This window comes from Opisthocomus hoazin, chromosome 23 (assembly GCF_030867145.1).
Source record: "Opisthocomus hoazin isolate bOpiHoa1 chromosome 23, bOpiHoa1.hap1, whole genome shotgun sequence".
Lineage (NCBI taxonomy): Eukaryota > Metazoa > Chordata > Aves > Opisthocomiformes > Opisthocomidae > Opisthocomus > Opisthocomus hoazin.
Window position 1 is genome coordinate 5,397,612 of NC_134436.1, and position 24,280 is coordinate 5,421,891.

The following is a 24,280-nucleotide window of genomic DNA, read 5'->3' on the forward strand; positions in this document are numbered from 1 at the left end:
GTTGCTTAGTCTACGGATGAAATTGTGTCTCTTTCTTCCATTTTTTGTCAAGCACAAATCACAGCAGCATTTGTACCTTTACCCCTGAGCTGAGCATTTTGCTCTCCGGGATGGAAGAAAATGAGTTCAAGCCCAACCTTCCGATAATTTATTATCTTCCTGGTGCTTAAGGACAAAACTTACGTTGCCAGAAGCAGATGTTTGCTTGCTCCTTTTTTAGCTCTCGGAGTACTTTCTGCGTGCTTGATTGATGGACGTCCCTGTTACATTAATAGTTGGGCTTTGCAGAAAGCTGTTATTACCAGGAGAATCTGGTGTGGGTTTCAGTTTTTCTTCTTGCATTGAATATCCATTATTAATGTTTTTTGAGGAAAAAAAGGCTTCAATTCCAGCATTTTGCTTTGCTTTCTCAGGCTCCTTTGCAACCATCTTCTGTGAGGCACTTTTAAAATCAATATTACAAGCGTTCTTTATATTTTACTGTGTGGTTGAGGGTTTCTGTGTCTTACTGTTGATTTTTAATAGTGTTCCAGGACATTTGGGTGCACACAGATTGACACGTGATGGATTACTTTATATGAGTCTTCCCAATCATCACTGAGTTGGCTTTTCACATGTTCCCTCTTGCAGGGTGCTGCTGCTGAGCCTGGAAGCTACTAGGAGAGCTTTGCTGGCTCCTAGCCCATGGGTGCAGTCTTGCGACTTTGAAGCTCTGAATGGGAGTTTTGGTTTCGTTTAGTTTTGGTTTTGATTTTGGTTTTGTGTCAGATGCGGAGGTGTGCTTGTGAGGTCTCTGCTTTTGTGTAGTCATTGCAGAGTTGTTCTGCCCTGGCTTCTCAAGCAGCTGCCAGTGTTCTGTATCGTAGGAGCATGACAGGCTGTCCTGGTTTTGTTTGAGGTGGTCATAACACATCTGTAGCTCTTCAGATCAGCACTGGCATGAGCTCTGGCAGCATCCTTTAGATAAGGTGTGCTAGCAGATCAGGTGCAAAGTCCAAGTCTCAGAATAATCTGGAAACACAGGGCACATCTGTAGCTGCTGTAAAGTTAGATTTGCAGATGGAGGCACTTGGAGCATGTCAGCATTGATGGAGCACGGGCACGTCTGTCTGAGAGCCTGGTGGGACCAAAGGAGGGTGTGAGGAGTGACACGACTGCGGGCAGCACACGCGCTCCGAAATGCATCCATTACTCCAGGTGGGTGCAGCCAGGGAGGAGAGAGTAATGAAGAGGGCAGAGGGCTGCGTGCACGTGGCGAGTCCTAAAAGCACGGAGGAGAAAGAGCAGCAGCAGAAGTTTTCTGTGTAAGGAGGGCTTGCACGTGCCTCAAGCTCTTGTAAAGCAGGGTGGTGAGCAGTCCCATTCCGGGGCTCTCCGGGCAGGTGTGGACATCTTTGTTGGATGACCTGTGTTGGCAGCACGGGCTCCCATCTGCCGAGTGCTTTGGTTGCAGTGATATGGAGTTTGTAGGTAGGCTGGGTATACAGTAAATTTCTGCCAACTGGACCGGGGTGTTTGCTTGTCAGGCTTATCTTCAGTAAGGTTCAACTCCTAGACGCTTAAAACGTGCTGCGCTTCGTGGAGGCCAGTTTTGGCTTCTAAGGAATTAATTGTTTTATTTTATCCATCCATGCTGGGGACCAGAGCAGAAAGATGGCAGAGGCACTGGTGCCGTGTCCCTGGAGGAGCAGCAGAGTACGGATGCTTTATTCACGCTGGCAGAGGACACGGGCAGCCCGAGACCTTCCCAGGTCCAGCGGTGCCGCGGCTCGCTGGAGCCGGCAGTCAGGAAGGGGATGATGGCATGCATAACTACGGGCAGGCTTTGACCTTGCTGCTGGAACTTAGTTAGCAATTCTGTTGATGTTCTGGGAACGAAAATATAATTCAGGCCACCTTCTCCTCCAAGCTGACACTGAGAATCTGGGAGGAGAACAACTACTGAATAATTAGGGTCCTTTTTTTTTTTTTTCTTTTTGCCAGAGTTACTGCTCAGTGTTGGACTGCACTGTAAAGTGTCATTAGTTTCCTTGAACTTATTGGTCCAAGTGTACTTTGCATTGATATAATTACGTAAATTGCAGTCTCATTAATCACAGCGTGCTGCAGCATATCACTGTCTCGCCTTATTTTGCGGGTGAGTTGGCTGTGGGAAGCCCTGTAACCCCGGCTGGGGTGAAGGCTGTGGCTGTAGCGCTCTGCCTGGGCTCCAGTGCTCGTTCGAGCTCGTGCACGCCTCTTACCCTGGAAGATCCGGGAGCGTTCGCCAGCTCTGCCACGACTGCGGAGAGCAGCCACGCCACTGCACGGGAGGGCAGCTGGGACGCAGCCGGGGAGAGGTAGGTTTGTCGCAGGGGAGTTTTGCCATGCCCACAACCCTGCTGCCGCCGCTTTGTTTTGGGTCTGAAGAGCCCAGGCTCCTGGCTTTGCAGTAAATACCCGAGCTCTAGTGCGGGGGATCTGCTGCAGGGCCGTTTGATGATGCTGTGGCTCTGTCTCCATGGCAGAGCTCTCAGCCTTCCTGGCAATGTAAATTCTCCTGGCTGCATGCTAAAATTACACTGAGTTATTGATTTATCTTTGAGAGGATTTCCTTCCCAAGGGACACTGCTGGACGTTGTAATGATTTAGTTCTTCTGCGAGTGCAGAACCCGTAGCGGAGCAGAGCCTCCCTCCTGCTCGGGTCTGCAGCCCGGGGTCGCGCTCCCGCAGGCTGCCTCCGCAAGCTGATTTCTGTCCCAAAGCCGGGACAAGGTTAAACTGCTGTTACGTCTGAGTGACAGCTGCAAGTAAAAGGGCGTTTTCAGCTTTGCAGTGAGGAAGCTGTGAGCCTTGGACTAGCCTTTAGACCACAGCACCAACGTTGTTGCCCTGGACTTGTTGCAAACGCAGCTCCGAGGCTGGCCCGTGGGAAGCGTGAAGCCTTGCCAGCATGAACGCACTCGGGCTCCGGGGAGAGTTTTAATTCTTCAAAGCGAGGTATGATGGGAGCAGGATTGTGCAAATGTTTTTCATCTAAAGATGCAGGGTACAGCCTCTCTTTTCTTCGTTTTCTGCTGACTTGGCCACGGAGCATCTCTAAAAATCAGACTGGACAAGTCCAATTTTGACCTCCTTCTTGAACCCCTGAGGAGGCAAAGCCAAGTCTCTAGTTATGCCACCATTTTTTTTCCCTTAGCCCTGAAATCCCAGTCCACTGGTTGTGGTTCAGCTGGTAAACACCATCAGTATCACAGAATCACAGCATGGTAGGGGTTGGAAGGGACCTCTGTGGGTCACCCAGTCCAACCCCCTGCTGAAGCAGGGTCACCCAGAGCAGGCCGCACAGGACTGCGTCCAGGCGGGGCTGGAATATCTCCAGAGAAGGAGACTCCACAACCTCCCTGGGCAGCCTGGGCCAGGGCTCCGTCACCCTCAGAGGGAAGAAGCTCTTCACCGAATATCTCTGGAAGGGAAATGACAGGTTCTGTGTCCCTGGGTGCCAGTCTCCAGTGATGGCCCATCTGAAGCACCTCCCCTGGGTTCCTGTATCTAACCCCACGGTGGATTTGGGTCTGATCTCAGCTGCAGTGTGCGCACTGATAAAATGCGAGGCTGCTCGCACGCACAGTGTTGTAAAACAGCATCCGTCCCCTGATTAGGCCCAGGGAGAATGTCAATTTATTTTCCTGTGAAGTGAGTGTGGCACAACTACTTTCTTAGTGATCTATCTGTGAGATAAAACAAGTCCTTAGCATCTATCTTAAATACTGCAGTGTTGACAAGTTCTCTTGACAAAAATTAGGCTAATGTCCCTTACGACTGCATTAGCTATAGAAACGAGGCTTTAAATTGAAGCTTTGGGAAGCACTATACCAGTGCTCTCTCCAAGGCATCTTCTTACTCCAGCTTTTATTATTCAAATTTGTTCTCACTCTAGCTTGGCAGCATAGCTGGCAGACGGGTTTCTCCAGTACGTTCTGCTAGTCTCGCAGCCAGGCGCTTCGCATCGGGCACCTTTCAGCGTTGCACCAGAGAAGTGTTGTCCAGCCGTCTGCGGCCCTGGGCTCTCTTGGCTCTGGGGGATGCTCTGTGCTCGGGGCAGCGTTGGAGCCGGGCTGTTGCTGCGGCCGCTGGTGTGCAAGCGTGCTGCCAGCCAGCTGACACGCATCTAGCAGGGATGCAATCCGAGTCAGTAAGCTGCGCGCCTTGCAGCCGTACAGCGTGTCGTGGAACGCTCCCGGTGATAGCTGGAGCTGGGAGAAGGGAGTCTGGTTTTCCTCTTTTGTATGTGTCTTGTCTTCTCAGTTTCAGCCTTGATGGAGTTATAAACACAGAAGCTGAGGGCAGGAACAGATAGCGCTGAGATCTGGTCGTGAAAACCCTTTCTTGAGCTTCCCAGCCTTCCCCTTGAAAATGGTTTCTTTTTTGTCCCTTTTTCCTCCTGTAGCACAATCTTGGGCTTCAGCTCCTCATTTCCAACCATGGATTAGCTGTGGCCACTTAGACCTCCTGGTTCTCACACTGATGTTGGTCCTGGTGGATTATCCCTCCTAGAGAGCGGTTGTGTCCTTCCCATGCCTCCACGTCACCGGGTTCTTTGGGAGTGGTTTTCTCTGCCCTTACGTTCATCTGTGGTGGCCATCTCAACAGTCACTGGAGAAAGGAAGTGGCACTCTGAGGGTGACAGGCATTGAAGGCAGCTGTGGTTGATGACGTTCTGTAGGTGCTAATAATCTCTGTCGTAGTAAAGGAGCCAATGGTGCCTGGCTCAAAAAGGTATTAGAAGCCTAAAATTCGGCAGAATAAATATCATCCTCAGTTTCTTTCATCAGGTTCTCAGTTCTCCTGGTCATCCACCTTGTCCTTCTCTGCCTATGTTCTGCATTGATCTTCTCTGAACATAGATAAGCCTTCAGCATCCCAGATGGGCTTTCTAGTATAACAAATACACCTGTGGGATGACAATTATTGAATAGGTATCAGTGACATTATGAATGAGTGTAGGCTTGGGGATAAATAACTTAGTGAGCCGGAGAGGGATTAAAACTGGCTTTTGTAAATAATGTTTCTGTTGGATGTTGACTTGGCGGCGTGGTGAGACAAAGGTCACTGCAGAGTCCGTGCAGCGCGGCGTGCTGTTTGATAGCTGAAATAACCGGAGTGGCTGGACGTCTTCGATCTCCACTTTGCTGCTGCTGCTCAGACCTTTGTGGGATTAAACTCTCTAAACGGCTACAGTTCACAGAATCGAGCCCAACATCAGAAGAGAAAAGAAATGAAGTGCTTCGTATTGAATCGCTAAGCACATGCATCATGCTGTAACTCAGGGTGTGTAGTAACGCTTAAGAAATTACTGGCTTAAAACTGGAGATAAGGGTTTGCTTATAAAGTGAAAACATGTGTTTTTGCCAATTTTACAGAAGGGCAACCCTTCCTCTTCCTTCCTGGTGTATTTTCTGCTGTTGCAGTGCAAGCGAGAGGGAAGCCTTTGCAAAGAGGCAGGTGGAAGGGCAGAAGCGCTTGCTGCGAGGAGCTCTTTGCCATATGCAGCTTTTCTATATTGGCGGCAGCAGCAGAAGAGACATCAACAGGTGCCGCAGCAGCGGCTGCCGTCAGAGAGGCACCATATGTCCTCTCATCAGCCCTCCCGTCGCTCCTTCCCGAAGAGTCTTCCTCCCAGGCACCTCGCTGGCCACCCGCCTTCGCTCCCGTTGCTTGCGATCTCCGAGTGTCCCGGGAGGCAGCCGACACCTTGCCGGCGGGACGTGCCCTGCCCTGCGCGTGACAGCCAGCGCTCTCGCCCGCGGTGCTTATCTTGCCACGAGAGGGTCGAGGTTTGATGAGTTTTTAGGCAGGCAGCTAGCTCGGCTCGGTGCGTGCCCCTGCGCAAGGCTGGGCTGCGTGCACAGTAACCTTGCTGTCGCCGGCGATGGTGGGCGTCAGTGAAACGGACCCGCTCCCACAGCGTCAGCCAGGGTCCGGCGCCTGTCGCTGGCGGGTTTGCCGGCTCCTCCCTCCCCTTCCGCTCTCCCGGAGCCGGCGGCGAAGCCAGGCGCGGGCGGTGGGTGGATTTGGCGAGAGGCATTGGGAGCCGGAGCCCGGTCCTCCTGGGGTACCACTGGTTTGAATAACCAGGCTGGTGGCCTGCGGTGCTTGCTGAGCAATTGAGAGAGCATAAACACCGGTGCCGTGGGAGGGCCCTGGGTCGGGTCAAATTGGCAGTTGTGAGTGGTTGTCCAACCGAGTGTCCAAATGTAACTGATGCTTTTGCGTGTCTAACCAAGTATTACTTACTGGAAAGCCCCTTCCTTGCGACGCTTTGTTCTCCGCTAGCTGCGGATTGAATCGTGGAAGGAGGGATTTGATTCTGGAGTCATTTTTAAAATGTTTTCATTGTATCTGCCAAGGGGAACAAATTACAGAGAAGACCTCTCAGTGCTAGGACAAAAGAGTGGCTCTAAAACCCTTTTTCAGATAAACAAATGTTTGAGCTGTAGGCCTGATGGATGGTGTTTAAAGACATCGTCGTTATTGCAGCAAGCAAGCGGTTGGCATTAAAAATCATAGGATGCAAGAAAGTTAGTTCTCCCAGGGTTTACTGTGGGCACTGTCTAATCGTGGTTGTGCGGAGCCCTGCGCATCCTGAGCCCACGCAGTGATCTCCCTGGCATTGGCTGGAGGTCAACAGTAGCCCAGCAAGCACCAGTACCTAACTGCTCTCTTGCCACTGGAATGGAAATGGCCCTTTCTCTGCTCCCTGTTCAAGCAGGGTTCAAGTCCAGCAGAAAGCAGTGCTGCTTCCTTGGGACACAGAAGGACCCCTGGCAAGAGCAGAGACGGCGACACTGTGTGTTGGGATGTATCAGTGTGGCAGTTTTGGGGTTTTCCTGAGGATGGCTTTGCTGCCGGCAGCAGCACTGGGTGTTGAGCTGAGATTGGCCCTCGGAGAGCTTGAAAGCGTTTCAGGTGGCTTCTGTCCCTGCTCTGCTGCAGCGTGGAGCAAAATCGGTGTTGGAGAAGGTGTTGTATTTAGACATCATCATTTTGACAAGTTGAATTGCAGGATATTATTAGCATAGCTTGGAGTATTATAGAAAGTATTTGTCAGATAAACTGACCAACTGAAGTGTCTGACATGAAGCATCCTTGATTTTGTTGAGGTTTTTTCATTCTTCATTCAGTTTCTCAACAATTCATCATATTCAGGCTTTTCTAGAAGACACTGGTGCCAGTTGCTGCTGAGAGCTCGATATCCATGGCTTGGGGATCAGGACCTTCCTGCTCAGCGTTTGTATGCATGCCCTGGGAGGCAGAAGAAAACGGCAGTTTGAGTTGCTTGCTCATCCTGTGAGGACAAAGCTCCTCTCTCAGGGTTTCCTCCGTAATCCCAGGAAGGGGAGGGGCATCTCTTTATCCTTGTTGGCCCTCTGCACAGCAGGATCTTTGTCCATATTGAGGTCCAATGATAAGAGAAAACAATGGTGACAACACCAGCCTGACACCACCAGGGCTTTTCATTTGCAGGCAGAGGCAGCGTGGCTGCGTTGGGCCCCTGGGAGAAGTGGCACGAAGGGAATGGCCCCGGTGGGCCACGGCAGGGCTTCATCTAGCATCCCCTCCCCTGCAGATACTGCAAGCACATGCTTAAGAAACAGTTCATAAGCACAGCAAACACACGGTGATTATAAAAGTTTTCTGTATAATGAATTAGAGTAGGTAATTAGAGCCTCTGCTGTCACTGACATTGTGGACCTGAGAAACCAGAGAGCACCGGGCAGTGACCGGGATGGTGCTGCTCCAAGGATGTGCTGTGCTCAGCAGGCAGCCGTGGTTTCCCAGCAGAAGCACAGAACTACTGGAAACAAGAGATGCACGTGAAGTGGCTTTGCAAAGCATTTTGTCCAGCATCGTAGGAGTACGCAGGTGTCTGCGCTGTGGGCGAGGTACGGTGGGAAATGCCGGGGGATGCTGGGGCAGCTTCTGAGGGAAGCTTCCAGGCCTGATGCTGTTAAACTTCTCCGCCAGCTCTCTGGAAGAGGTGCTATATAGCATATTAATGACCTTTTCCAGTGGCACTTAACTGGGAGGAGCTGCGAGTGCCAGAAAGCGAACTAATACAGAAGGCTGTAGATAAGTGAAAAGGGGGCAGGAAGCAGCAAAATGAGATTCAGGCTCTGGGCTTCCTCTTCCCATCAGTAATCCATCTATTCTTGACCTGCGTCTTCTACACATCTTCCCTTCCTTTTGTATGTAAAAATGTTCTGTTTTGAAATAACAAGCTATCCAAGGAGTGGTATGACTCACCCTTACAGAAAAGAAAGAAAGAAATAAAAAAAGCAAAGCAGCCAGGGGTTGCTGCTTCCTTGCGCTAACCGGAGAGTCCGGAGTCAGAGCACGCACCGAGCCCCATCAGACTGGGGCTGCTTCATGCTCTGAGCCCAGCATTCGGCGTGAGGAACGGGCGGCATCTTCGTGCAGCCAGAGCACCGTGCTCTGTGAAATCCCGTCCTCGAGCGGGCAGAGCCCGCGGCAGGAGCCGGCAGCCTGGGCGAGTGCCGGGGCAGTGGTGGCACCCTGTGCGAGACCAGCGCGTGATGCCCCAGCCTCTGCCGTCTGCCCACCCGTGGCACTGGTGGCTCCTGGAGCCGGCGGTGCCAGTGGTGCGGCAGAGGGGAGCGCAGCTGCTTCCTGGGATTTGTCTCCTTGTGGTTTTTTTAATCATTATTTTATTAAAGGAGTAGGTATGGTGCTATCAGATAACTTTTTGCGGATGCTCTGTCAGTCTTGTGCAGCCTTATTATTTTTAATATCGCAGCGCTGCCAGTTTGTTTTGCTGGGGATATTCATGTATTGATTCAGGGATCCTTTTGTTGCCTGTATTAGAAAGACAGTGCCTTTCCCCTCACTCCCCTGCACTGAGCCAAACAAAGAGGAAAGAAAGGTAGATGCTATCTGACGCTTGCGCTGATACCAAGGTGATTGCTGAGAACTGCAGAGCCAGTTCTGACTCATAACTGGGGTTTGCGTTCACACTGTTAATAGATTTTTTTTTTTTTTTTTTTTTTTTTGGGGGGGGGTGGGCAATGGCAAACAAGGACGCTTACTCAGGGAGAAACCAGGGGATCTGCCTCGGCGGGCTGAATCACCCCTTTTTCTGCTTGCAGAAGCCTTCCCAGGGGAACGCTTCTCTGCCGTAAGGGATGAAGTAGTGCTAGAAAGTGCTTCTGGAGGGGGCGAGTCTCAGGTCCCTCCTGGGCTTCTCTTGCTGGGCAGGTCGATGGGTAGCAGGTGGGGCTCCAAGGGGTGGGTAGGGGACGGGGAAGCTGCTCCCAGGGGCACAGTGAGTTACTGCACGATCTCGGAATGAGATTTGCATGTCTGTGTATGATGTAAAACTTCCACAGTTATTTTTAATGCCTGCCTTTTGCTGTGCAGTGAGTTGGGGCTCAGCCGTGTCCCTGTGCAGAGATGCAAAACCACTTGTAGCCAGCACCAAGTGGAATAATGTACTGGGAAGGAGCTGAGCAGGATGAGACCTTTCTCATTTAGTGAGGAAACACAGTTGTTCGTTTGGTTGGTCTAGAAAAGGAGAGGTGGAGTTACTTGGGTAACACTGTGATGCACATTCAGCACAGCAGCCCTCTGCTTTTAGTTATCCTGTATATAACGTGCCTGCTTCTTGCCTTAGTTGTGAGCGCGGTGGGAGCGTGTTCTGTTTTCTTTTTGTTTATTTATTTATCGTCTTGTTTTCAACCTTTGTGAAGCTTGATATAGGTATAGAGCTTCAGAAACGTACGCATAACAGATAACTGTGATTTGGTTACAAGGCAATAATTTAAGTCGACAGGTTTAGCTGATAACATAAAACACAAGAGAGAAATAGGATCAGTTTATAAATGTCAGCGGAACCCCTGTGAGTGAGTTGCTGCCTTGAAGCCGGCTCCGGTGCTGTTACTCCATCTAATATATTATAACAAGGAATAAACGGATGTCTGCAAAATTCTGGCTGACCAAGATTAAAAGAATAGGGCTATAAATTAACTTCTTCCTCGGTGTCACTTTAAGCAACTTTCGGGACAGACTGAACACATCCAAGTAAGACGAGTGCTAATGCGCCGGGAAGGCCTCCGGCAGAGCACGTGTTTTCAGGCTGCGGATGCCTGGGCGCGTGGCAGCAGCCAGGCGCGGCGACGGCTGGTCTGGGGAGCATCCAAGTCAGAAAGTGGTCATGCTGCAGCTCGTACAGGAGAGCAAAGCCTGTCCCGATGCTTCTGCAGCCGCAGTGGGGGCCAGTAGATAAAGGGATTAAGTCAAGAACAGGAATAACATCGTCATAGTAGTGCATTGCCATAGGATCAGCTTGGAAAATAAACGCTGTCGCTTTGCTGTGACGTTTATTCCCGATGAATACCTTGTCATTCGTGCAGTGGCAAGGGTTTGTTATCCTCTTGAAGTATTTTACCTCTTGGATGCTATCTCTCTGGCTGCGAGGCAAAGGGCTGAGTGATTGAGGGGCAGGCGGGCAGCGCGTCCCCATCGGGGACCATCCCCAGACCAGACACTGGTCTGTCCCCACCAGACACTGGGTGGTCTGCTTAAACCCCGTGGCCTTCTCCTAGATCCATCAACCCAAGTTCATGCAGTAGTGTGTGTTCAAAGAATTTCAATTTTGGTTTAAAAAATTCCGAATACGAGATATTTTTTAAGTGGTAAAGAATCCAAAGCGGTTGTGGGGGAAGGAGTTTGCCAGCTTTCTCCTCCGACAGCTATAACCTTTTCTGCAGACACAGAGGGGTTTTCGCAGCGATTTCTACTCACTGGGTAGATGATTTGGAGTTGGGAAATTAATTAGAATGGAAACTCTTCTTTCCCTTTGCAAGGAGCGAGGGAGTAGGACAGGATGAGATCTAGCAGCTGTAGGATTTGGAGATCTCTGGGAAGTGAGACCGTTCAGCTTCGTTCAGTAACTCAGATATGCAATGCATACCTGTTTGCATCGACATCTTTTATTTTTCTAAACTGTCAAGGAGAAAAAAGGTCAGAAAATTGCTTAAATATGAACTTGGTTTTATATTTTTTAATTGAGTTTCATTTCCCGAATGCAACTTAATACAAACAATAAGTAAAAACCAAATTCCTCTAGGACAAAAAGCTATCACGAGTGTGATTCTGTATCAACAGCGTGTGAAGCTGTGTAATTGCTTACATATGTATCGCTCCAGAGCGTGCTCCCAGGTGTTGAATAGTATCAAATTATAGGATTCAAAGAGAAGCAACTATTTTTAAGGGAAATGTCTAGAAGCTACGTATTGAAACACGATTAAAATTCAGGATTTCTAGCTTGCTTGTTTAAATCAGCAATTTTAATCACATTATTCAAGTCAATCCACCCTCAAACACAATTTATGAATAATACTTCAAAATACCCCAAACTAAACAAGACCGAAGACCTCATCCTGTCTCAAACATCTGGAATTTTTTAGGTGACTATGCCAATCTTTTTGCTGAAAACAGCGATGTCTTTCTTGCTTTATTTAATAAAGGAGCACGTTTGTCCTGCTGTGGCATGAACCTGTACTGCTGTGCACAGTGGCGAGAAGAAATCCCTGTAGCAATGAAAGCCGCTTAAATACATCAGGGCTGAGATTTCTGCTCTGGGGGTTCAGATGGTCTTGGTCAAATCTCATTTAGGAAAGTGCGAAGAATCAGAAGCATGAAAGGTTGTGTCTTCTATGATGGCAGCCTCCTCAATTTGGTTGCGCTGGGTTTGTGAGCTCGTGTGCGCGGGGGTTCATGTTTTCTTTTATTTACTGCTCACTGGAAGTAGAAGCTGGGAGGACCGGTCGCACGGCAGTCGCTCAGCCCTTCTGGAGGCTGCTGCTTTGCCTGCCCTCTTGACGTTTCTTTTGGGCAAAGCCCATCAGCATCATTCCTCTCCCCTGGCAACCAAGTGAACTAATGTGGCCAGATGCACCGGGAGCACGACAGCCACAAGAGACTGTACTCTTCTGATGGCGACATTTATTGCTGGCTGCATCTGACAATTCGGGAGTTGCTTCAGCGAGTGCTGTGGTTGTGGCCTGGGCTGTCCCAGTGTTTCTGACCCGGAGTGGAAAGCTGCAAGCTTTGGGAGTGGAAGGAGCCAGCTCGCCCCACGATCTCTCCCCTAAGTGCTGTTTGTGCCCGTGGAGGAGGAAGGCATCCTCATGCATCTGTATGTTCAGCATGCCATGCCATTTTATAATTTATTTTTTTATCCTTGCTGGCAGACCCCTGCCTCTGTGTCTCCTGAAACAGGGAGAGAAGATGCGGTCTTGTCCTTTTCGTGGAAATCCTACAAACTGCTTTTCAACCGGCATGTCCTGGCTGCGTTGCCTGCGTCGCCTGCGAGGGGGACAGCTCAGCTATCGCAGTGAATCCCTGCAAAGCTCACCTTTTCCAAGCGGGAATGTGCTCCTCTGGGTACACATACAGATTAAAGCTCCCGCGTATTACAAGTCAAGGAGCGGGAGGAGGACTGGGTCCATCGGTGGAAAGTGTGCCAAGTGCGGAGGAGGCAGATGTAGGCTGTCCTTGCATAGTTTAAGATGGGAAGATAATCAGGTCTGTCCCCTCAAATGTCTGACCCACGCAGCTTCTGATGGACAGGATATGGTGGAGAGAAAGAGGAGCTAATGGAAACGCACCCTGTTTTAATAGGAAATCCTCCAAATCCATTTTCATGGATTTTCTAAATGCATTTATACCTGCTGGATGGCTTTAGACTTTTAAATGTTTTTGTCAGAACTGTGACAAACATCCCAGTCTTTGTAGGAAGCACCAGGTTCCTTTGATCAGTGAAATGTCTCTTTGGTCCTGAAGACGGAGGGATCAATCCAGTCGTTCCCTAGACTAGAGGATTTTGTCTTTGAGAACATATATTTATTGTACAAAATAATTATCCTTGTCTTGGTTTCCGTTTGGTAGGAGATGCTGCCTGTCTCCTACGTGCTGTGGTATTTTATTCTAGGCATCTTTTTAGGTGAAAGGAAACGGGTAAAGGAAAGGCTGAACAGGGAAACCTCATTGAGAGAGAGGAGCACGGGCAGCTGTCTGTCTGTCTGTCCATCTGTTCGTTCAGGTGCAACCTCGCTCTCCTAAGCAGGCAGATCTCTAGCATTAAAAGAAGAGGAAGCGACATCAGGAAGAAGTAACCAAATATTGCCACCTCTCCATCCCAGTGCAGCGGCTGGCCATCGCCACACGTTTGTGGTGAACTGTGACCGAGAAAAAACACTCTGAATGTCCCATCTTTTCTGCATTTAAAACCAGAGCTTAATGCATTCTGTGTAGTTTTTTTTTGGCAGATAGTAGTGATCATATATTCCTTTTAATAGAATATTTCCAAACCAACGCAGCCTCGCCTCTGTGCACTTGATATTCAGCGTACCTGGCTGTACTCGGCGGTATGCTTTGATTCCACTTTGGCAGCTGTATTTTATGCTGCCTACCCCAATCAGCAACCAATCCCCCTTTCTCCAAATAGTCTCCAAATCTGCTCCTGATGCGGAGTTTTAGTGGTCTCTTAGGAATTGGCCCGGGAGGGAGGAGGGAGCCGGTGCTCTGCTCTGCTCAGGGTCCCTCCTCCCCTGCGCGTGGAGCCAGCGTGGCTGCACGGGGACGCGTTGGGTGGGTCAGGGTGGCATTTCTGCGAGGTTAGAACAGCGCTTGTGTCTGAGGGGTGTTGATGGAGGGGAGGGTGGGCAGCGGCGGGTAGCCTGCTCCTGTCCACCCTGCGGGATGAGGCTTGTCTCGGGCAGGAGTGTGCACCTTCAGCTCGCCCTTCCTGCGCAAAGCTGAAATAATGCACGTGCCCTAAAACAGCCCGGCCTTTGTTTGTAGGTCAAGCCGTTCCTGCAGGGTCACACGTACGATTAAATCTGCAGACGGGACACCGAGAAGCCAAGCTCCCAGACAGCGAAAGTGGAGAAAGTGCTGCAAGAGAAGAGAGAAGAAGAAAAAGGTAGAGTGATGCAAAGCATCAGGGGTGGGTGGGCAGCAGGATTCGTGTCTTTCACTAGAGGCCAGGTTCCCTGGTGCACTCAGTTACTCTCAGTAAGTCTCTTCTGGAGACTGAATTGCTGGTGTAAGGGCTCAGCGGTGAAAATGGAGCCCCGTCCTTTGCGATCCCTTCGGGATGGCGGTGGAAGTGCCCTGAGTGTGTCTGCACAGACACCTTTGTGGCTTCTCATGCCACGACATCGAAACTAAATTTGCAGTGTGGCTGAATGATGTTCAGTCCTTGGAAACATCTGCAGCAATCGGTATGAAACTTTCAGAGCTTAAACCATCGGAGCAGCTGTGAGGGACTGTGTTTGTGTTGACCTGAGCCAGGTACCTGTTTCTAACTCTGTACAGTCAGCAGGCTTGCAGCATTCATTTACACATCAGGTATTGCCAAAGTTCTCCTTAGATCACATAGCTTTCCCTGTAGCCATGTTTTTAAATGTGTTTTAAAAGTTTCACAGGTGCTGATGTTCCCCTTGGCACCCTCCTAACAAAGACAGTTGCTGTGGGGCACTTTCCTTCCTAAAGCGCGTGGGATTTACCGCTGCTTCCCTTGCTCCCCCCGTCACTCCTGTTCAGAGCATGGAGAGTCTCTTTAGCTTCTTGATCCCTCAACAGCTGGCTTTCCTTTTTCCTGTGCAAGTGTTTGTGGCCCAGATAAACACTCTCTGAACCGAGGAGATAGGCGTAAAGAGCAACACAATGTGTGTTTTAGCATTTCTCTGTAGTTTCTGCTTGGATTTACCCTTGCCCTAACTTGATTTGTCACAGTCATCAGAACTTCAGCTGTAAATCTCTGTGTTCAAGCTTGCAAGTCCTTAGCAGTGATTTAGTGGCACAGCGGTGCTTTTTTGTTTTTCTTCTGAAACATTTCCTGCTCTTCTGTACAGCAACAGGAAATTCAGAGGCGTATATTAATCAGCTATTTGTATTGTGCTAGGACTTGAGATTTTGGGTTGGCGTGCATATTAAGGAGCCTTTTTTGACTGTGAGGGTGTGAGGTGTCTGCAAGCCACACAAAATACAGCACTAGGACTGATCTTTTCTTGCGTGTGGAGGTTTTTTGTGTGTTTTAAGTGAGATGCATGGAAATCTAGCACTGTTAGTTCCTTTCCTCCTGACGTTATCTATTGCTAGTATGTCACCATGAAAGCATTACAGATGCAATTGTTCACTCCAAACATGTTTTGTTTCCTCTGCAAGGCTGGGCAAGGTGGATGTTGACGCAAATTCCTTCACATCCCAGGAGCTCAAAAAGGCGTTGGCTAAAATGAAGGAAAGCGAGAAGGCAGAAAGAAAGGTAAGGAGCATTCCCTGTTTCTAAAGTGATGCACGGTACGCGGATGCGAGCACCCGAAGTTACGTGTCTCAGAAATATGATTGTTAAAGTAATTGCTTGGGAAAATACTGTGCAGGCTAATCTTCTGGAGAATATGGACCTAAAATACCTTTGCTAGCCAGTTAGTGATATAGTTCCCTGGGAAACTCTCACTGCTTTTTATACTAATCCTGGGTTTTCTGTGAAAATGGAAAACTTTTGTTCAGGTCCATTTAGTTCATTTCAAACTTAAGGGCCTCGCGTTGCAAGCTGCTTATAAGTACTTAAGTATATTCTCACAATTCAGGGTATTTCTTGGCAGTAATTGTCCCGTGGGCTGTCTGGGGAGAGGGCCTGCGGTGATGGAGTGGCCTGGATCAGGAGTTTAGCAATAGACCAGCCATCAGGCTCTGCTGCTTTCTGCTCTTTGCTCAAGTGAATGGGATCTCAGCTAGCATACCAGGTGCGCGGTGTCCACATAGCTGTCCTCGTGAGCCAGCCAGACACCGAAGTTCTTGCTGCCGTTCTTGGTGTACCAAAGCTGGAGTGAAGCGATGGGACCCTTCCTGAACCCAAAGCAGGTGTGGTCAGTAAGCTCTCCGGTGTGATGCTGCTCCCTTAATTTTTCTGATACCCATGTGATTAGACCTGAATTAATAATGCAGAAAAGTTACTTGAAAACACTTGCATGAACCCAAAGGCTGACTTCCTTTCCCTTGTTTGGATGGTATTTTTATCCATTGTTTTGATTTATTTGTTCAGCTGCCGCTTGGTTCACAAAAATGTCTGCAGACCCCCACAGTGGAATGGATTGCAGTGTGACAGTATTTGTAAAAGAAGTTACTTTGCTGTTCACTATCTTCCTGAGTGTGAGGAAGTACAAAAAGTGTTGTGCAGCTGAGGTGCTTCTGTTCTGGACTCAGTGATGGTGCCAAGCCAATGGACATAACATCCTCTGCCACTGGCACAGCTGGATCCAGAAGCAATCTCGAGATTAGAAACTTAAACCACGTGCCTTGGATAGTAAAAAAGAAGTGACTGTGGTGAAGCAGAGGCTGAAGTTTCCTCATATAAGCTCTAAGTTTCCCATTTAGTTACAAATAGTCCACAATCCAAAGTAAAATAGAGTGCTAGTGCTGCTGTCAGCCCTCTCCAGGCTTGGAGCTGGTCCCCAGCCACGGACATGACTCTGGTGGGATAAAAGGCGTCTCATAAGGTGGATCACAGCCTTCTTCCCCTCTTCCACTCAGCAGTATTTCCTTTGGCCCTAGCTCCTCCTGCTGCCTTGACGTTGTCTCAGTTCGAAGAAAACTGAGGTAGGAGTCAAGGCTCTAAAGTCTTGGAGTCGCAGAAAGTCTGTTTTTCCTGTTTTTCCTCTGTCTGGCACCAGGGCATTATTTCATTTTCTGTGAGATTATTCGTGTAGCAGCCAGCATTACTGATAGCAGGACTTCTTGAAATGAGTGTCGTTTAAATGCAAAAATTAGTGATACTCTATTATATGAAAATAAGCCATGTTTTAAAAAACCCTGGTAGAATAGCTATTGTCCCAGCAACCAGGCTAAAATCAGCTACATCTAATGGACATAAAGTACTCCATTTAAAATCACTCCTGCAGGGAGCAAATTCATCCTTGAAGTAACTGTGTCAGAGTAAATTGAGTTACACCAAGCATGTTCCCATGTATGCTCTTGCAAAAGCAATTCTGTGCAGTTGGTGTGGGGATGGCGTTCTGTGTTGCTGTGTGGTACCTACAGTAATTAGGCTGGTAGTCATTATTAGTGCTGATTGTACAGCTGCCATTAGCTTGACAGTTCTTTACTTCCATCAGTTGTTTTTTTTTTCTCCAATGGCTCGAGCCCTCGGCTTCTGTTCACACGTCAGGGAGCACTGCATGGGCAAACCCTCTGGGTGAGGGTCACTCCCGTATAAAAACATGTTTTGGTATTTTTGTTTGTGGCAGAATCCTATTCCAAAGGGGCTTTCTTGCTTTCTCCTGCTCCTGGGGCAGCCTGTCTTCAGTCTGGCCTCTCTGCTTCCTCCATCCCCTGCAGCAGCAGGCTTTGTCCCCGCCTGCTCCAGTGTCACCAGTGCTGATGCTGGGGAATTGGTCCCTGCTGGCTCTGGGGCTCCCTTGGATCTCTGGCAGACCCTTTTCCTTCTCACCACACGCCTTTCCGCAGCTCTCGGTTCACCGCAGCCCTTGGGGTGCTGGTTGCACAGGGAAGGCCAGCCGTGCTGCAGGGCGAGCTGTCTCCTGGCTGAGCCCCATGGCACGGCACTCCAGCTGCCCCCATCTTGCAGCCAGTCCTCCTGCTTTGCTTTCTGACAGCTTCTGTCCCCGACAGTGAGTGCATACATTTCCCTGACAAAACCATCATGAAACATGAGAAGTGATTGGGATGATGAAAATGTCTCCGTATGCATCTGAGGAGACCTCCTTGATGTCACTGGCATGGAGTCACTGGGCAGTTCAGGCTGGACAGGACCTCTGGATGTCTCCAGCCACATCTCCAGCTCCAAGCAGGGTCAGCAGTGAGATCAGGGAGGTTGCTTAGCGCTTTCTGCAGTTGGATCTTGAGAACGTCCACTTGCAGGCAAACGGAGACCAGCAGTGCTGCCTGCCTCTGGGCTTGGCGTTGCTTGGAAAGGCATGGAGGACACAGAAATGGTGCACCAAGCCCTGGGTACAGGTGTGGGGTGCTGCTACGCAAGGCTGGTGTCTTACAGATAACTGGGTTCCTGGGCTTCTCTGAAGGACCCTCCAGTGCTGCCCTGAATCTCTGATGCACAGCAGTAAATCCGTTCGCACAGACAGCCAGGTTCCCTTTGTAAATTTGAGGCTGGGGTTTCATTTTACGTCCTTCTTGTCTCTCTTTATCGCCTGCCTTCATACCTGGTTTCCTCCTTGTGCTTTCAAGGCCCACGAAGAAGGGGTGAGGAAGAAGTTCCGGCCCATAGAGCAGCTGAAGGAGGAGTTTGAAAAGCTGAACATGAAGATGGAAACAGATTATGAAATTATGGTTAAATTAATCAGCAAATTCAACAGCTCTGCCTCCACGCTGGATGAAAAAGTAGCGGCGCTTTATGATCTTGAATATTATGTTCACCAGGTAACAAAAATGCATTAGTAACTACCATGTAAAATCCAGGGGATACAGTGTCATAAATGTGGGTTTATTTTTCTTATCGGTATCAGGTAATACAAATTGCTTAATTATCATAATCCTGGCACAATAACAGACAGTGGAGGACTACTGCAGGCTTATTTTATATCCAAGTTTGAATAAATCACCGCGTGTACCAGTAGCGAGCGGTTTCCTGGGGTTAGTGTTGCCTGATTTGTTGTCTATTCTCTGGCTTTTTTTCTTGCCCTTTCTATTTCTTCTTTTCTATGCTAAATGTTACAAAATGGGGTTTTATCTGCCATTTCTGGTGAAGTATAGTGATGGCTGCTAAAAAAATAATGATTTTCTCGCTGCTTCTGTGGAAAGCGTCTGTGGTTGCAGGTAGGTCCCCTTACACCAGTTCACAGAGAATGTCTGCGTACCAGGCAAGACAACAGCCACCCCAAAACTAATATTTTGTCTCGGTGTGAGTAAGAAACAGCATGTAAAGCCTCTCTCACAGCTGGGCCAGTGGCAGAAATGACTGGAGAGGCTCAGGCGAATGGCAAGTTGCTGGGCATCAGCTGAGCCCTGCTCATCAGCTCTGTTTGGGATTGAATCTATTTCCTGAAATCTGGCTTCCTCAGGTTTTTGCTCACACTTTTCCCCTTCCTCTGATCTCTCTTGCTCTGCTTTCAGCTCTCGCATTTTTACCTCCTGCTGGCTGTGTGCTCCGGGCACGTTGCTCCCCTCCTTTGTGCTTGGTGCCTTCCCACGCTGCAGCAGCTTGGGTGGGTGTCGGGCACCGAGGCTCTGTGCTGCCTCGTGGGAAAGGACGGGGCTTCTTCCTCCCCGGAGATGGAGAGAGTCTGGAGCGGACTGGGAGACTTTCCGGTGTCACTCTTAGTGACTTCATCATTTCAGAGAGGGAATGGGACAACGCTTGGGAGATGCCAGTGCAGGACCTTTCACTGCAATGGCACTTCTTAAAACCAAACGTGGTGTTCTGGGGGAAGGTACCTGAAGGAATGTGCTGCGGAGAGAGGGAGTCCGTGCACCAGCTAATAGAAGTGTTATTTCCAGGGCTCTTTGTCTTGAATTTCCACACTAAATTTCTGTCATACGCATGCAGAGGCTTCCTTGCTGTTTGTTCTCTGTGCTTTTTGTTTCACTGATGGCATCTGTCTGACTCGGAGAATAAGAGTGAACAATAGGCGCCTGAAGAGCTTCATATTTATACTCAGGGCTAATTCTGTCTGGTTAAGGGTGCCAGAGCATCAGGCCAGCATGCTAAAAAGCAACCCCCAAACACCCTGGGATGCTCTGGATTCCAGCATAACGGTCCGTACTATTCCAGCGTAAAATCCCACCTGCTTGCAGCATGGGATGGGGCAAACGATTTCAGAAAGGCGAGGGGAGCAGGGGAGCGGTCCCTGCTCCCTGTGCGGGGACTGGAGCATCAAAGGGAACCACATCCAGCATCAAAGGGGTCAGAAAGGGGGAAACGGCAGGGAGGCTGGTGGGGAGCACAGAGGACTCCTTTGTGCATCGATCACAACGTTGCTCTGTGCCCGCACTGTCGGGGCAGATGGCTGGGCAGCACCTTCTCATCAGGCAGGAAGCTGATAAGAAATATGACTTGTCTCTAAGCCAGCGTGGCTTTTCCTCCTCTTTCTTCTTCCAGCCAGCTGAATGCGTCCAGAGCATTATCTCTGCTTGGTACTGACTTTAACAGCGCTGGCTTAATGTAATTATTGAACAGCAGCCAAATACGCTTGTGCTGCATAACCCTGGAAGGGCTGAACTTGCCAGGAGCCCTCTGCGGCAAGCCACGGCTGTGCCCCTGGAGGATGGGGATCCTTGCAGGTGTGGGTGCCCAGGGCAGTGCGCACCCACGTATGGGACCGGTGACGGCTCTGCTGCTCCCTCTTCCCCAGCTTCCATCTCAGCAGTAACGTGCCACGGCTTTTGGTAATCGTTTGGCTCCCGGCTGTCCTGCTGCTGCCTCCGGGGCACAGAATGCCCTCTTGAGTGGAAAATGCCATGCCCTGCAGGGTCTGCAAGCAAAGGATGCTCTCGGCTCTGTGGTGTGGTGGTGAGCATCCCGGAGTGTGAAGCAGCACGTGCCTCCGAGCTCGCTGCGAGGGAGCGGAGGGGAAGCCGTGGCTGGTGCCGAGCCGGGGAGAGATGCTCTCTCCTGCTCTTGAAGAGTCAGCCCAAGGGCTCTGTTTTTGCTCAGCTTTTGGTTGCCAGCTCTGGTTTGCTTCTCATCAGTCAGGATTCAACTTGGCATGTTTGGGAGCCCATCTTGGAGAAAGAGCAGGAAGGTTTGGCTTGCTAGGTTATCTGTAATGCATAAAAACCAAATGCAAATGTGAAGAGGCCAGAGCATAACTCATTTATAAACAGAATTCACGGTGCTTGCACAGCAGTGTGCGGAGCCAAGACCCGTTTCCATGCGTTGCAGGCTCTTTCTCTCAATTATTTACTCTTCTTATCTTTCTCTCTCCCCTCCTCTGACATGCTACACCATTTCTCACTGCTAATTTCCTCTCTGTTGTCTGTGGTTGACGTGCTGCTTTTCCTTGCTCTCGTTTCCTAACATTTTCTCTCTCGCCTTCCCTCCCCGTTTTCTTTCTCCTCTGATTCAAAGCCGTTTCCTGAGTAGCTGCTGTCATATTTGCTCTTCTCCCATCCCTCTCCTCGCCCACCTTGCCTGTGTACTTTACTCAAGAGCTCTTTTGATCTTTGGCTTTCTTCTGTGCTGATTTCAGTGGACTGAAGTGAGGCATGAGCTGCTGCCTCGCAGCATCCTCCGCTCCCCAGAGAGGTTAATACCTTCAAGTTGTTGAGTTTGGAGGTTTTGTTGGTTTTAAAATGGTGAGTGAGGGAAGGAGCTCTCACAACAGACTCCCGTTAAAAAAGATAAATACATCTTCAAAATAAGCTTTACAGCACAATTTATATTCTGTGGCTGAGGTGTCTCGCTGACGCTGGGGCTGGCCTGAAGGACTCTGGTGCTGCGGAGGTTACAATGACGATTGGTTTTGCCACGAATGATACTGGAAGCAAACTGCTGCCTGTCTGTGCATTCCCTCTTGAGCAGAAGTCGACGTCCAATTCCAGCGTTAAAACAGCCTCAGAGTTTTTACAGATTCTGAGCAATAAAAGGACCCACTGATAGCTGAAATTGGGTTGCTGCATAGATTTCTTTGTAGACAAAGATGGGCCTGCAGAAAAGTGAGAGGTCTGGCAGGTCCAGTCTATAGGGACAGTTGAAAGAACAGGATCTGAACGGATACAAAAGCTGCTGCAAATCCTGAATCAGCCCCAGCAGACCTGCGGAGATCGGCTTTCTGTCACCGGCTTTGCAGAGGGACAGCAAGTGGTGGGTATTGTCCTGTTGGGGAGAAGAGACGAGCTGTAGCTCCCCAGGTCCTGCTTTGGTAAGGACATACCCATAGGACATAAAGCCTAAGTAGCTTCTTCATTCTCTTGGGTACCTAAAATATCTTAATTTATGGCCAATTTTGGTGAAGGTAGACAGTTGAGATAAATATAACGCTAAGCATGACGTCACTGTCGACTAAAGGAGCGTTCAAGCTGGAGCGTGGTGCCTGAGCCCGACATACCCTGCACGCCTTGCGGTGTTTGTCCTGTCCCACTGTGTTGGTCCTCGCTGAAGCTGCGGAGGTCGGTTTGCCCACCTGATCGCTCCTTTTTATGCTCTGTTTCCATCCGCCAACGTATGCTGTTGTCTGCCTGTCTTTCAGGGAGGAGAAATGTTGAAATTCTAAACCTAGTTTTCTGCACATGCAATTCTGAGCGTTCATGAGATTCCCTTTTAAACTAAAACCAAAAAAAAAAATCATTGAAAACCAAAATCAAAACGCATGCATTTGGCTTTGGACCGAATTTTGTGCTTGAAGCACTGTGCACTGTTTCTCTAAATTTTGTTTGTGAGCCACTTGGAGCCCTTTTCTAATCTCTCCACGAACCGATGCCCACTGTGATTTGTGCCTGGTCAGCCCCAAGTCTGGTTAAAGTCAGAGTTGGCTGAATCCCCGCTGATGTTTAAACTTTCCCTACTCGCAGTTAGTCCAATACTGTCTGCTTTAGAAAAATCAGTGCTTGGGCTGCCCCGAGGGGAAGCTCCTGGCTGACCCTTCCAGGCAGGGGCTGGCTTTTTCTTTTCACGTCTGCGTGAAGTTGCTGGCGGTACTCGTGGAAAACGCCCAGAACCACCCATGCTCCTCACTGTGAGCAGAGGTGATGCTGCCAGGGTACCGTGGCTGCTGACAGGCTCTTAAACATCCCTAACTCCTGGTGCTACAGTTAGAGCATCGATTGTTTAATTGCATTTGCAAAATGTACAATTCCCTGGGTTCCCAGTAAAGGCCTGTGCAGGTGAGAGGGCAAAGAACTGGGGTTTTTTTTGACATCATCAAATTTACTGAATTGTTGACATCACCTGAATTGCTGAAACACGTCAAGAATAGTTTTGATAGCTAATCAATGCGTTTGAATTTTCAGCCATGCCTTAGCGTGTGATAATAGCCACCTGTCAGTACACTGTGCTTTTGCAACCTTGATATCTGCTGCTCGCAGGCAGCGTTGTGCGAAATTCGAGCCTCAGTCGTTCCCTCTTAATTTTCAGTTGCTTTTAAAGCTCAGCGCTGGTTAGACTGGGAGGGAAGAGATGCTGTGCTTTCTGAAGCAAGGCATGAGTGGAGTCTGGCTGGGGTTTTCGTACTGACGGGGACCTGCTCTCTCCCAGGTGGACAACGCTAAGGACTTCCTCTCCATGGGTGGACTCCAGCTGGTGATCGACGGGCTGAACAGCACCGAGGCCGCGCTGAAGGAGCATGCTGCCTTCGTCCTGGGAGCCGCGCTCTCCAGGTGAGCTCCCTCCCACCCAGCCTGGGAGGGTGAAAACCTCGGGGACCACATGGGCTCTGTGCTTCTCTTCATCTCGCTTGATTTATTTCTAATAGCAGGAGCTGAAAGGTGCTCTCATCCTGCCATGCACCAAATTGTCTTCTCCTCTGCGTAGCCCTTTCCTTTCAGCATCACTTACCCTGGTCGTCTTGTCAGTGTGTCCTCATCCTGCTCATTAGACTTAGCCAGAAGTAATTTGGTGTGGAAGTTATGATTGTTTCTTGATTTCCCTGGCTCCTTGTTTTCACAAAGTTCGAGGGGAATAATTCTGCCTCCCCTCCTCTGCCCTTGGCAGCCCCCTCTGGGGGAAGATCTGGAAGATGGTGCAGTTACGAGCACCCCAGGGAGCTCTTTTCTCCCTCCTATTCCTTTCTCCTAGGCTGCTTCAGGATGGAGAGCTGCTGATTTCAGAAATGTAGCAACTCCCGTGGTCTTTGGAGGCGGGGTTTTAGCCCCATGGACACGTGCCACTGACACCAAAGGGGTGTCGATTAGACATGGGATTAGGAACGGGGTCAGCAGGCTGAATTGAGACGAGACTGGCCTGAAGGGTGTTTGTGCTCATTGGAAAGTCGCTGTTGCCCGAAGGAGCCCAGTCGGCCTTGTGCTAGGACGTAGCGTGTGGTGCTGCAGGTGGTACCGTGTGGGCTCGATGGATTTTATTGGTGCCCTTTTTGGTTTATGGGTTTTGAAGCTTCGCTGGGTGTGTGTTGCGCATTCACAGCCGCAGAGGCTTTAGAAATGCATTGGATAGACCCAAATTTCGAGATCAGAAGTGCAGAGTGAAGGCTGAAAGTCAGGACTGTTATATCTACGTATTTCTCTGCCTAAAAATATGGTCACCTTCTCCACCATTATAAATTATTTATCATTTAATCTAATATATAGT

General features: G+C 49.5%; 1 protein-coding gene across 6 annotated transcripts in view; it reads left to right on the plus strand.

Annotated features, from left to right (window-relative positions):
* Positions 1–24,280, plus strand: part of SIL1 (SIL1 nucleotide exchange factor) — a 100,478-nt gene that overhangs the window by 41,158 nt on the left and 35,040 nt on the right. For 5 of the 6 annotated variants that reach the window (XM_075442161.1, XM_075442163.1, XM_075442164.1 and 2 more), the window contains 4 exons: positions 13,864–13,984; positions 15,232–15,328; positions 18,268–18,459; positions 23,231–23,352. In XM_075442161.1, the coding sequence (XP_075298276.1) occupies positions 13,864–13,984; positions 15,232–15,328; positions 18,268–18,459; positions 23,231–23,352 (532 nt within the window). Of the gene's footprint in view, positions 1–2,235; positions 2,340–13,863; positions 13,985–15,231; positions 15,329–18,267; positions 18,460–23,230; positions 23,353–24,280 lie in introns of those variants that run through there. The other variant, XM_075442166.1, reaches the window with a different exon arrangement.